This window comes from Puma concolor, chromosome C1 (assembly GCF_028749965.1).
Source record: "Puma concolor isolate L17-30 chromosome C1, mPumCon1.1.hap2, whole genome shotgun sequence".
In the NCBI taxonomy this organism is placed as follows: domain Eukaryota; kingdom Metazoa; phylum Chordata; class Mammalia; order Carnivora; family Felidae; genus Puma; species Puma concolor.
Genome location: NC_141674.1, coordinates 122,607,325 through 122,621,610, shown reverse-complemented (window position 1 = coordinate 122,621,610; position 14,286 = coordinate 122,607,325). Strand labels below are relative to the sequence as shown.

At 36.7% G+C, this 14,286-nt stretch overlaps 1 protein-coding gene across 2 annotated transcripts in view; it reads left to right on the top strand.

The window, feature by feature from the left end:
- DPP10 (dipeptidyl peptidase like 10) overlaps window positions 1-14,286 on the top strand; it is a 659,495-nt gene that overhangs the window by 533,162 nt on the left and 112,047 nt on the right. For both annotated transcript variants that reach the window (XM_086718449.1, XM_086718450.1), the window contains exon 9: window positions 8,442-8,596. In XM_086718449.1, the coding sequence (XP_086574575.1) occupies window positions 8,442-8,596 (155 nt within the window). The remainder of the gene's footprint in view (window positions 1-8,441; window positions 8,597-14,286) is intronic.

The window sequence follows — 14,286 nt, the reverse complement described above, 5'->3', positions numbered from 1 at the left end:
TCTCGCTCTTAACCATAGAGAACAAACTGATGGTTACCAAGGGGGAGGTGGGTTGGGGAGTGGGTTAAATAAGTGGTGGGAATTAAGGAGTACACTTGTGATGAGCACTAGATGTATGGAAGTATTGAATCACTGTATTGCATACCTGAAACTAACATTACACTCTACGTTAACTAAACTGGAATTGAAATTAAAATACTTTAAAAAGAAGAAGTTAGGGAAATGTAAGCAACAGTTTGCAAAAGCATAGCAAAGTTAAATAGCTCCATGTGCACCTTGGGAACTCAAATATGCTTGATATTATTGGGGCATAAAATTTGAGAAAAAGGAAGACAGCAAGAACCAAGGGATGGTGACCCTAAAAATAATCCAGGATTTTGATTATTTTTTCACCTCATAAAGGGGGAAACTAATAGAGCTTTTCAAGTAAGGGAGTGTCAGCATTAGATCTTCCATATAAATAGGCCATTTTGAGTACAGAGTAAAGCTGGGATCAAATAGCAGAAAGAACCAGTGAGCAGCTGGGGGGCTTTTTCTATGTTCCATCAAGAGATAATGAGCAATAGTACCGGGGTTAAAGCAGTAAGAAGGAGGGGAGATTCTAAAATTGACAAGGCAGCAAAATAGATCTTAGTGGTTAAAAGGATGGAGTAGATGAGAAGTCAAGAATGATTTTTTGGCTTCTGGTTTGGGTCGCTAGTAAACAGTGGTGACAGACCCAGTGAGCAGGCATTCCTAGTGATGCATACATCAGGGATGCAAAACTTAATTTAGTGGGAACATTGGTGCCTCACAGTGTGCTAGCATTCTACCTTGGGTAACAAAATGTGATCCAAGGAACTTCTAAGTCAACTCAGTGTAGAATGTACTGACTTGACCACTGAACAAGATGATTTGGGTCTCTATCCTTTACATAGGATATGTCATATTGCGTGACTTTGTGTAATTTTTGGCATTACATTTTTAAGAAAATTGACAAAAGAGAAATTAAAGACCATTATCTTACAAATAAGGTTATTTTCTTAATTAAAGAATGAAATTATATATATTCCAGTAGAGAGTGAACACTGTGTCAGAGACAGGAAAGACAAAGAAATAACAAAAGTCTTCAGTAATAAGTCTGTAGGCCTGACACTTTCCAAAAAAGAAATTGAAAAATTAGAGTTTTTGCCATTCAAATGAAACTCAGTCCCTTGGCTCTTATACTTATCTTATCTTATCTTATCTTATCTTATCTTATCTTAGGCATACTAGCAAATTCCAAATGTGCTATGTGATTGAATCCTCACAGTACTAGCATATTTATTCCTTTACAGAAGAAACCAAGACTCAGGGATAGGTGAGTTGGACGTGGCCTCAAAGTTCATGAGTGCCAGAGGTGGCACTTGAATATGTGTCCTCAAATCCAGTGCTTAGTCCTGATCCACTTTACCTGTTTCACTTCAGTGCCTTTCATCATTCCCTAAGGAATGGCATACATTATGGACCTGAGCCATTAGATTTCCCTGGTCTATTTCCTCAAGCAAAGACTCTGACCACAGACTTACCTCAGTCCTCACTTTACTTCCAAGAGAAGGAACTATACCAAGGGAATCAATGTTAAGGTTTGACAGAGGGATTTAGGCCATTCAGATGTCATTAATGTTTCCCTCAATATTTTGCCTGTCATCCCCAACCTGTATTTCAAGAGCCACACACTACCTTCACTTTCTTCTATCACTTTGCTTTTCCAAGATTCCATCAGCTCCCAGATTCCAAACCTTCTCTTTTCCCTTCAGTACACCCACCACAGCACAGTGATCTTCAGCAGTATGTATGTGACATTCTAGTGTGGAGATTTCCTTCTTGTAACTTTACAGAAATCAATTACAATCTGAATAGTGTGTGTGGGAGACTCCAGAAGTAACATGTAACATTTCCACCTTGTTTATTGAAATTTGCCTTTAGCAAATATCATAGGGGAAAAAAAAAGATTCAAGAAGGAGTCACATAAAGGATAATAAAATGTTTTCGTGGCACATTTAAGGGCATGGCTTAAACTTTTTAAGTCTAGGCCAATCTGTGAGTGTGGCTGTTAATCCCAACCAAAGGCACTTATGTCGAGATTTTAAGTCTTTAAAAGTGTAATTTTAAAGCCTCTTTGTATTTGTAGTATTGTTCAATTCCTAAGGAAAGTCAAGGAAAATAAAATATGTGTTTTAAAGAGTTGAAGTTCAGAAGAAAAATAAAACATCATGCTCAAAATGAAGTATCATTTTAAACATAATTCACACAAAATGCATCTAATGTTATTCATATAAATTGGCTCACTTAACATAGTAACTTAACTACATAAAATATCACATGAATGTTTTGCTAAAAAAACCCTAAAGTTCACAGCTGCCAAGTTTACAGTGAAAAACTGTAAACAACTATTATATAAGGAACCATTTGAGCACGGTCAATAGATATATAAATAAAAGTAGAATTAATTCTAATAGGATAGAGGAATATAGAGTCACTTAATAGAAGAAATGGTCTGTGCATTGAGCTTTAAGAATGACAAGAAGAAAGAAGTGAGAGAAAAAATTCACGGCATTAACAATACCCTTTCAAGAGATGGAAATCGGTACATTTTTGGTTGCTCACTGAGAATAACACAAAATGCCTATTTTTGCTTTTTTTCCTTCCTTGGATACAGGACGTCTCATTCATCCATTCATTGATTTAACAAATGTTTATTGAGCACTTACTAACTCTCAGTAAAACTGGACTATGGCAGATAAGAGAAAAAAATTAGAGGGGCAGCCATGGAAGCCAGAGGAACACAGAATAACAATGCTGATTCTCTGGAAGTCAAATAAGCTAAGGATTCCACAGTTACTGTTGGATTTGCTACCAGAAATTGATGAAAGCAAAATCAGTCAATTTGTGGTACCAGAAGCAGGACAGCAGTGGATAGAGGTGTAAATGGGAAGAGAAAAGTTTATGAATATAGACAACTCTTTGAAGAAACTTGACAGTGAGATACAGGAAATAAAGGGGAAAAGTCATCCATAGACCCCTATGGCTGGCAGTGGCATACTCAGGAAATCTTATCTGTTTAAATTGATACACCACAAATAGATGAAATCAGCTTACTTTTCAGAATAGCATGTTAATCTGAACACAATGATTATATATTAGGTTTCTGTAAGTGCTTTGTGTTGAGGCTATGTTTCTAAGTGTTTTTGATATAAAACAACATGTGTTGAAAGCTCCATCTGTTCTGCACTGAGATTTTCTAATCATTGTAATAAAGACCAAGAACCAAACCTTTATTGGAATGGAATGGAATGCAATTTGTAGAAATACATTGTTTGTAAATAATATAATATAATTAAACAGGAAGTTTCATTCCATGAGTAAGAGCCCCTATTAGATGTAATTACAAAAGTGTGTGCATTATCCAAGAGAACTCTTAAGCAGATGCATATTAAAGATTCTTTTATTTATCTCCTGCCCATTTCAGTTAGCTTGATTTTTTGTACCTGAAGGAAGTCACATAACTTTTTGTGTGTACTAGTTTGCTATTTTAACATTTTTGTGAGGAACAACTTTAGACATAGATCGCACTAAAATAAATTAGAATAGACGATACCTAGTTTCTCCTGAATAGTGTTCTCAAATCTGGGCCATTCTTATTCTTGGGCAGTACTTGTGCATACATATTTGCAGCTAGGATAGAACCCATTTCTTAGAAACCCTGAGTGTTGATTTTAGGCAACGCAATCTGATCTCTCTGTACCTTTAAGTCTCACAAGAATTTACACCCATTTGGCATTTAGCCTTTTTTTTTCCTCAGTGTGTCTTGTGGATGGGTCTCCTCATATGAATTGCAAGTAACTTGTACAAATCAGGATCAGAATTACATTTGGAAAAAAAATGGCACATTCAAAGTAGTATTAAACAATTTATCAACAAAGGGGTCACTTATCAAAGACAAGGGATATGTAGCAATCTATGGCTGGTAATGATTTAGTCATTAACACCTGAAATGGAAAGGGTACGTAAGCTGTTACTAGAACCTACAAAGAAGGAATCCTATAGTTTTTGCAGTAATAGAAGCAGTAAGTTTTGGTTGGGAAACATAGCCAGACTCACATGATTCCAATGGGTGAGAACCAAGAAAATAAAAAAGCATGCAAAAAAACCTTTATTTTCTTCATTTGATTTGTCTGGTTTCATCTTGGCCATGGCCAACAAAAACTCAGAGATAAGTCGTATTATTATTACTTAAACAAAAACTTTGTGTCTTTGAAAGAACACATGAAATTCCATCTGCTACTGTTTCATTGTAGAGTGGCATCAGTCCAGTTTATATTCCTGTCTGAAATTTATAACTACAGCCAACACTTGTGTTTTTCATATAAGGCTTCAGGGGAAATGCCCCCATTAAACAAGAAATAAGGCCTTACCTAGTAATCATAGCTCCTTTGTCAATTAATGATTCATTTTTGCCTTTACCTTTTGCCAGCATTTTGACTACATAGGTTATTTACCTAGTAGATCAAACCAAAATTTTATCCCTGCCCAATCTTATTCCTTTGCTTCTTTTTCTTAATTAGGTTGCTACAATTTCAATTTTGCATTGAAATGGAAATTGGAATGTGGAAAATGTAGAATTGGAAAATGAGATAGAGTTGAACAAAGGAGTATTTGTGAATCTCCTGAGTCCAGATATATTTTTTCTTTCCTCTCCTTTGTATAGTGAAGACATATATATTCTTCCTGGCAGATGAGATTAATTATCAGACAGACACACAGTGACTATGTTTTCTGTCAGTTTTTTTTTTTTTTTCCCTCCAGGCCTATTGAGCCCCAAATGGTCAGGGGGAAATTTCAGCTTCTAATTTAGAGGAACATGATTATGACATTTCCTGTTAGAAGCAATCCTCCCTCAGGCATTTGGACTTCTAAAACCACTGATCTCCTTATCTTGAGTACAAGAAACAAAATATGTCCAGTGTCCAGTGGGTTAGTGGGGTGATGGTGAAAGAGAATGCTACACTCCTACCCCTTAGTTCCCAGATCTGTGCTTCCTGGCTATGCAAGAGAAACACATGTATGATGACATCCTAACTTTAAGGTTGTTATAGGGCCAAAACCGAGGTAGAAAAGACTAGTTCACCCTTCCATCAAGCCAGGTACATATAGCTAATGGAGAACACTGAATTTTATGGTCTGAGCCTGTTGCCTTCTTTTTTGCTATAAAATCTTTTCTGTTCGGTGGTGATGTGGGTGAATCATTGTGATAATGGGTGCGCTATTCTGTAAGCCCATGAATAGCAGTGCTGACAGGACTTTAAGCAACCAAGGCATATCTAAACCAGAGTACGTGTCTGTCTTTGTAATGACAAAATGCTACCCGTTCTTGATGGAATGGCTCCCATGTGATCTACCTGTCACCAGGTAGCCAGCTGGTTCTGTTGGGAAATCATGCCATATCAAGAGTTTAATGACAGCCACTCTTGTTGGCAGGTAATGGTGGGAGCCCAAGCAGACTGACCTGTACTTAGTAGTCATATTGTCCATCTGATGATTGAGAGCCTCCTCTGGTATGCAGTGGAGGAGAGGATATCAAGTAGGACACTACTATCTTCACATTTTTACATGTTTACCCCTCCTGATAGATGGATGCAGTTATCTTTCCCTACATTTCCTTGTCACTAGTTTTCTAATTTTAGTCTTCCCATAACGCTGATCAGGTCTTTTGTTAGTTACCGTGCATGAGTCAGGGTGGACCCATGCTTCAAGCCAATTCTCCTTCCACAAAAGGTAGAAAACTAAGTATCTTGTTCAAAAGTCTGCCAACTTGGAGGATTTATGTTTAGTTTGGTCTTTTAATGCCGTTCCTCAGTCAGACTGTAGTACAGAGCCTATCCAATTTCACAGTCTTCAAGTACATCATACAGACCTGCCCATAAACCAGGCCTGCATTTATTCCTCCCCTGTCAACGTGTATTAGAAAACACATCTTGAGATTTTGACATGAGCTGAGGAGACAGAGTAAAGCAGAAGATGCAGTACTCTGGGCATTTTACTTCTGTGTTCTGTCCCAGTCCCATATATACCCCTTCTATTTTATAGTGGGATATTGCTTTATGTGTTTAGTTTTATGGTCAGTGAATCGGATAACATTTAGTGCACGATGGGCAATCGGGGTTGCATAGACACTTGGCATCCCATGGTCAGACTAACTGCTTCTGCAAGTCCCCAGTAGAGATCTGCTTTTGAAATAGAGAACATTAATCAGCACAGGAGGAAATGGCCTTTCTCTAAAGCCTGTAATATCTATGTTTTGATTGCCATATAGTGAGTGTCAGAAGCTCTGCACAGCATCTCTGTTTACCATGAATATTTATATTAACATTGTAGCTGCTGGTTCACAAGGTAAAGGTGGCAGAAAGGGTTGTACCATGGCCTTGATGTGCTGCATAGCCCTTTCTTGCACAGACTCTGCTCAGAACAGGCAGCTTCACAGGTTGTCTGGGAAGTAGAACAGGGCATCATATGCGAATATGCTTTAAGCTGTTTCTTCAGAATCTGAAGAATCTATTCCCTCTTCACTTTTGCATGAGTACAATTCCAACAAATTTTCTCTCACTTTAGAAGATATATCTCAGTGTGTACTATGCTACTAGATCTCCAAATTCTCCCCTAGGGATATAGAACTCATAAACTTTACAGGGATTTATCTTCACTCTGCCTTTATGCAGAGGATGTCTCCCTCCCTTGGATAGAGGCTGCCTCTGTCAGCAAGAAGACTTGTGGGAATTTTCAGGTTCAGCATCTTCAGCCATAAAATTAGACACATACAGCAACATTCCACTATAAAATGTTTTATTTATGAGACTGGTCCAGAAAGCATAAGCATACTGCACACATTTACCTAAGCATCTTTATCCTATGTGCCAGGGTCCCAGTACTTCTCCGCTAATATCTCTGTCTTAGCTTAAACAAACAAACAAACACACACAGAGTTGAGCCACTAAATTTGTCTTGTAGCCCTGCAACCCTTGCTGTGTACTCTTGGACCTCTGCCTTACCTGCAACTACAGAAGAGACAGACTCCTTCAAAGATGCCCTGATGATCTTTTTTGTATCCCTGATTTTGCAGTCATGGTTTCAATTTCAGTTTATGTCTATGTACTCTCCCTGAGGTGTCATATGAACCATGTGAACTTCACTTTATAATCTTTAGAGTTGCCATTGTTGTGGAAATCAAGTGCCACCACCAATTACCCTCCCCAAACCTTTCCTCTCTATCTGCATTTCATTCTGTGTCATCACCAGTGACAGTGGATTACTCATGATTCCATCCTTTGCTACGGATTATTTATGCTCCAATTCCTTCCTGGAAGGGTGATTGTTACATCGAAGGTAGTGCAGATATAGATGGATATAGATATACAGATATAGATACAGATATAGATCTCCAAGGTAATCTCAAAATCTCACTTTAAAGGTCCCTTTTCTGAGTCTATTGCTGGTATTCTTCATGGCATTTGTCAAGGTACCAAAAGGAAAGAGCTGGCACATTCTGAAGAAGATCTATTTACAACGAGACCACATTTATGAAGTGAAACCATAAAGGACAGAGATATAATCTAGACCAGTAGCAACCAAGCTATTATACCACCCCTATGTCCATAGAGATGAACCATGCATTACAAGATACAAAAGGAGAACATTTCATGGAAAAGACTGCATCCATAGGAGTAGTGACATTATTTAAAACATACAGCAAGCCTGAAGTGACATTGCAGGATAAGGCCAAGGGAGCAAATACTCTGATTTCACTCTTCTCCTTCTAATCTCTTGCCATTGTACCCTAATGGCCATGCTCTGGAAAGCATGACAGCCCTTTTACTGTAGTTGATACAAGTTAACTTACTGGGACAGAAGGCAGGTATAGACAAATGAATAGTGGATCTGGTCACATGAATGATATCCAATATATTTCTTATTCTATTTCCTGAGAGCTCAAAATAATTTCACGAATCTAGTTTGTCAAGGCATTGACAAATGCCGAAATTCAACTTGTTTGATGATGGAGATATGATCGAATGCAAATATAAATGAATGGTGACATGAATATGGTTTTATGCCATATCTCAGTCTTCAGTTACTGTTCTTAGTCTTTTTATTCCAATAGTGCTTTCACCTTCTCTCTTCACATTTGCTGACGGTCTGTGAAATCCTGACTTCATTGCTTCATCCTTTCTTTCCATTGCACCTGCTTCCCCTGGGACTAAACGGGTAACTCAGAAATAAAGAATTCTTCATGATGTTGATAAAACCCAACACACCGTTTAGGAAAAAAAATGTATATGTGCAATGGAGATTTCAAGGACAGATGTTTGTGGGTCACTGAGCCCACATCTCTACAGTTGGTTTCAAATAACACTCATTTATTCTAGAGGAACTTCTGCATTCTCATATTGCCCACTGGTGGTCACCAGATGGAGAAAGGCTTGCCTTCCTGATGATAAATGACTCGTTGGTGCCTAACATGATTATTCCTCGATTTACCGGAGCATTGTATCCCAAAGGAAAGCAGTATCCATATCCTAAGGTAAGTATCATAGAAGTACTAGTTTGTTCTCTCTCTCTGCACCATTGACTTGATTGATAGTATCCTTGGTTCGTGAACAAATTGTCTTTGCAGAAAAAAAGAAGCTTTTCCTACTGGTCAGCTGACTCATCTTTTTAGAGCTTGCAGTAGCCTATACACACTGTTCTGGTAGGAAGAGGTAGAGATGATTGAGGGCTTGGGAACGGTCACTTTTGCTGCATTTATTTCCCTTTGATGCTCTCATTCTTGTTTTCCCTCACCATCCCAGTTAGAAAAAAGGTGAGAAGACATAAGGGGCAGCACTGATGCTAAGGCACAGGTTTCTCCAAAAGTACATTCTGTTTGTTAACATTTGTCATGTTCTAGTTGGTAATAGGTGTTATAAGGGAAGAAAAAGTCTCATGGTTAAATGAGTTGAAATTTCTTAGTCAAAAAAAAAGAAAAATCCCACTTCTCTCAGATTATTTCGTAGAGCATTTAATATACTATATGTTAATGTGTATTATAAATCTCCCGTAAAAAATTGACTAAGCATAAAGTATCTCCAGTAAGGAATAGACTAAGCATAAAGAATCTCTGTAAAGAATTTATTAGTATTAGTATTAACATCAGCATTATTTTGGCAGAGCATACTCTGGAACATACTTTATAACATGCTGGGGTAGAGCCATAGCCAGGCATGGCTAAGATAGATGGAATTGTTTTATTGAGTGAGGCAAATATGGAAATCTTGCCCAGAGAGCAAAACCATTTTCAAGTAGGGAGCAGGTTGCAAAACATCTGGAGTGTAACTGTTTTTTCTATTGTATGGCATTTTTGATACCTTAAGTTCTATTTTTAAAGGTGTATTTACCCCATGATGATATTACAAAGAAAAAGTCTCATAAGTGAGGACCCTTATGCATTAATCATGTAAAGATGTTTTATAGGAAAGTTTTTAAATTCCACTTTACACAGTTCACCTCTTAATTTGGTAAGAGATGGCTGCTAATTCGATTTAGAAGCTATTTTTAAGCCATTCCTTTCGTGTGTTGTACTTTATATTTCCCAAGCATGATCGGTTTTGTACCTTTCAACTTGTGCATTACATTAATTGGTCAAAGTATTGGACAAATTACCCATGACACATGTTATTCTATACTTGCAGTGAAGGCATGGTCTGGGTAGGGGTGACTTTCTTTATTTTCCTTTCATCTACCAGACCCAAGTTACTCAAGGTAGGGAAAGAGAGGAGAGGAGAGGAGAGGAGAGGGGAGGGGAGGGGAGGGGAGGGGAGGGGAGAGGGAGGAGAGGGGAGGGAGAAAGGAAAGGAAACAGGAAAGGAAGGAAGGGAAGGAGGGTGGGAAGAAAGGATATGGAGGGAGGGAGGAAGGAAGGAAGGAAGGAGGCTGGCTTGAATATAGAGAGTCAGGAATAAGAAGATTGTTTACTCAGTGAGATTCGGTACCATCTGTTGTGGTTTTGTTTTTTGGATTTTGTTTCCTTGCTTGTTTGTTTTCTCTCAATCTTGTCTTCCTTCTGTAGACTGTAGGTAGTATTAAACGACTGGCTTATAGCTGAGAAAGACAGGAGAATTGAGAGGAATCTAATTTTATGATTTTGAAATATTATGTGTAGGTCTTTTCTGGATATAAGTTAGAAGCCGTATATATTCTGTGCTCTTCAGGAGAAAATGGCAACCTAGCCTAACAACAAAATAATCACATTCACGAAGAGATTTTTATTGTACTTCAAGTACACAACTTATGACTTCTCTAATATAGATTTAGCCATGTTTTACGAATGACAGTTTGTTCCTATAAGGCATAACTGAATCTTTCCCCCCAAAAATGACTGAAAAGACTTCTCAAATGTATTAATTCTCACATCATTTGATTTACTTATGATAATGAAAATTCACCTGACAATTTAAATACAAAATGAAGTGGCATATTGTGAAAAGCACATGTGAATAGGCAAGCTATTCACACACAACTGTTTAGTTTGTTCACTGCAAAAAGGAAATAAAATCAGCCCCAGGGAAGAATCAATTTTTTTTGTAATTCATGTCCCAAGAGGAGTGGGGAATTGTAGGACTTATGCTAAGAACCATACGCAATAGGTGCATTTTCAAATTGCCTTCTCAGTTAGAGGCTGCTGATGCTTGAACTGGGACACTCCTAGACCTCATAATTTTAAAAGACTGAGGCAAACACATAAACAAATAGAAATATCTGAGAAATTTGATTCAGAAAATACTGAGTTGATAAATCTAGATGTTTTGTTATTAATAGGTTAATTATTTTATAATTCTCAATAATAAAGCTAGGCATAAAATAATCTTTGCTATTATGTAAATCATGTGTGCTAATAATATACTTCATATTTTCAGAGATAGTTTCACTATTTTTTTTCCTTATTTGGACTTCTTCACAATTGCCTCTATTTATAAATGGACAAACTGAGCTCTCTAAAAGGCTAAGTCCTTCTATAAAAGTCAGAGTTATTTTAAGAACAGGGAAATAACTCAAATTTATTGATTCTGTCCCTCTTTGTAAAACTACCAGAGGTTAACTTATATATCTGAGGACATACCTGGAATCGAAATATCATCTTGTCAAATTAACAAATATATGTGTAGCTCTGTTTGCTCCATTTACTCCTAATGACTTAGTAAGATATACATATGATTCTTAGTCTTACACATGAGATAGATAGATGGATAGATAGGTAGGTAGGTAGGCAAGCAGAGAGAGAGAGAGAGAGAGATAGGTGATGGATGGATGGATGGATACATAAGATATATAAATAATAGATACATAGATAAAGACAGGTAATGCAAGGTAAAAGTCCTGAGTGTGTGTTAATTACCACCACTGAGAAGTATTAAACACAAAGAAACATTAGCTATTCTAGCAGCCATGCCAAGAGAAAGAATCGTAAATCCTCGGGAGGTTTTTAGTAGGAATCCCTGCCCAGGTACTTAAGACCATAGGACTGGAAGAAAGTAGGTCTGAGCTTGATCCTTGTTCTCAGAATAAGTTTCAGTATCATTTTGGATAAATTACTTAAACTTTGAAAGTCATTATTTTCCACTCTGGTGTAAAAAAAAAACAAAACATTTGTCAGTTCTTCCACTAACAACTGTATTATTTTGATTTGCTCTTACTTTTGCAATAAACTTACAAAAAGTAGTACTTTAGACATTGAAGTAATTCATAGAGTCACACTAAATTGTGCTTCAAATTAAACTAGATTAAAATAAGTACAGCAAATACTCAATGTGGTCAGATTTACTAATGAAATACTTACACTAAACAAATATATTTGTATTTTACTTAATTCAGCATGATTCAGAACTCATAAAATACCCTATCATTAGCAATTCAGCACAAAAGAGATGCACAGTTCTATCTCAGTAACCTCAGGTTAATCTTCTTAATTAAAGCATTATCTCGTTTAATGACAATTTAGTTGCCAGTAAAATAAGGTTAATTATTATTGAGGCTTGTGTTTCAGAATTACAGAGGAAGGATTCTGTAGATATGCAGTCTTTCTGGAAAATGTGACTGTAAAAAGCAAATAGATGAACTCCTCTAATTTGCAAAGTATTGAAATGATCCAGATATTGAAAGGTGTGAATGAACTTGCAGTGTGCACTTAATTTCAAAACTCCATGGAGAGATAAAAATCTAATTGAGATTATAGACTGATGGACAGCTGAGTTTTGGAAATAGCCTAATGTTTGTTTTTTATCTAAAATTGGCCACATGTGTACACAAATTTTAGTTTGTTTTCATGTAAAAGCTAACAGGGTTATCGGTGATCCCATACAGGTAGAAGCATAGCAGAGTTGCAAACATTAAAAACAAACAAATGAACAAAAAACTATCTTATGATATGGTAAATACCATCTGTGTCTTTGACAAAGTATGTCATAAAATTATTCATCATTGATATGAACTGACAAAAAATCAATTTAATTTCTCTTTTTCCAAATGAGTTTATTGAAAAATAAAAATAGGCACAATTTTTCACCAACTAGAAAATTCAATGTCTTTATGATAGCTATCTTTTTAATTTGCTACTATATACTGTTTTAGACATTTTTTAAACTTTAGACATTTTTAGAAATTACTGTTTTGTTAGTCTATGTGACAAAATTATGAGGTATTTTTAAGCTACAGAAGGGAAACCTACTTTGACTCTAAACTGCTGACTTGTGACATATTCTCAGGGAAGTATTGTCTCATTTTTGATAATCAAACAATACTTGAGGATCTTTAACATCTTGCCCATCGTCTATATTCAGTAAATAATAGTCATGTCCCATGACATGAGAAATGCTGGTTAAATCTTTTTTTTTTTTTTAATTTTTTTTTAACATTTTATTTATTTTTGAGACAGAGAGAGACAGAGCATGAACGGGGCAGGGGCAGAAAGAGAGGGAGACACAGAATCAGAAGCAGGCTCCAGGCTCTGAGCCATCAAGCCAGAGCCCGACGCGGGGCTCGAACTCACGGACCACGAGATCGTGACCTGAGCCAAAGTCGGACGCTTAACCGACTGAGCCACCCAGGCGCCCCTGGTTAAATCTTATTAAATAAGCCTTCCTGCCCTCTGGGTAATTCTGAACCAGGTTAACACCTTTGGTAACCACTGAACTGTAATATATAATATATACATGTATATATTACATATGTATCCAATATGTGTATATATGTATACAATATTATATATTATTATATGTTATTATATATTATACATTATTGAATATATATGTATTACTACATATACTAGCAATAATATATATTATTGAAAAAATATATACATATATATCAGTGTCTTATAAAATTTGCATACTAATTATAGCTATCTGAGAGTCTTGTTAAAACACAGAATCTTGGGCCCACAACTATAGAGTCTGATTTTGAGTTTGTGTGGGCCTAGTATTTGTGTTTCTAAGATGCCAGGTGATACTGATGGATACTTGCTGCTGGTCAAAGTTCAACACTTTGAATGGCACTACTAAATATTGTATCCCAGCTCTAATTTTTAGTATATGTGGTCAAACTAAAGAAATGGTTAGATTGAAAAAATGGATAAGGCCGTTTTTTTCAGGGAGGGTCACGACAATTAAATTGAAACAGTAGTGATGTGAAAGGGAGCTCCTGTGTGTGGTATAAAACTAAACTGTCCAAGACAGATGTGCCCAGAACTTGAGGGTTTTAAAATAATGAAAAACTTTATAAAATCTGACACCAGATCCTACTCCATGAGGCAGGATCATAGCTTATCTTCCAGGAAGCCCTTCAGTATATGAACCATTGCCATCATCTCTCTTTATAGCATTGTTTCTGTAGTGGAAGACATTCCTCACCCCTTTCTTTGGCTCAGAACCTCTGACCTGTGTATGATACACTTCCACAGGTGTGCTAGTTATTTTTGTTTCTTATTAAGACTTTATTGTTTAGAGCAGTTTAAGGTTCACAGCAGAATTGAGAGAAAGGGACAGAATTCCCATATGCCATCTGCACGCACACATGCATAGCCTCTCCCAATATCAGCATCACTCACTACAATGGTGCATTTGTTATAATTGATGAAGCTACACTGACATATCATAATCACCCAAAGTCCATAGTTTCCATTACAGTTCACTTTTGGTGTTGTGCATTCTGTAGATTTGGACAAATACATGACATGTATCC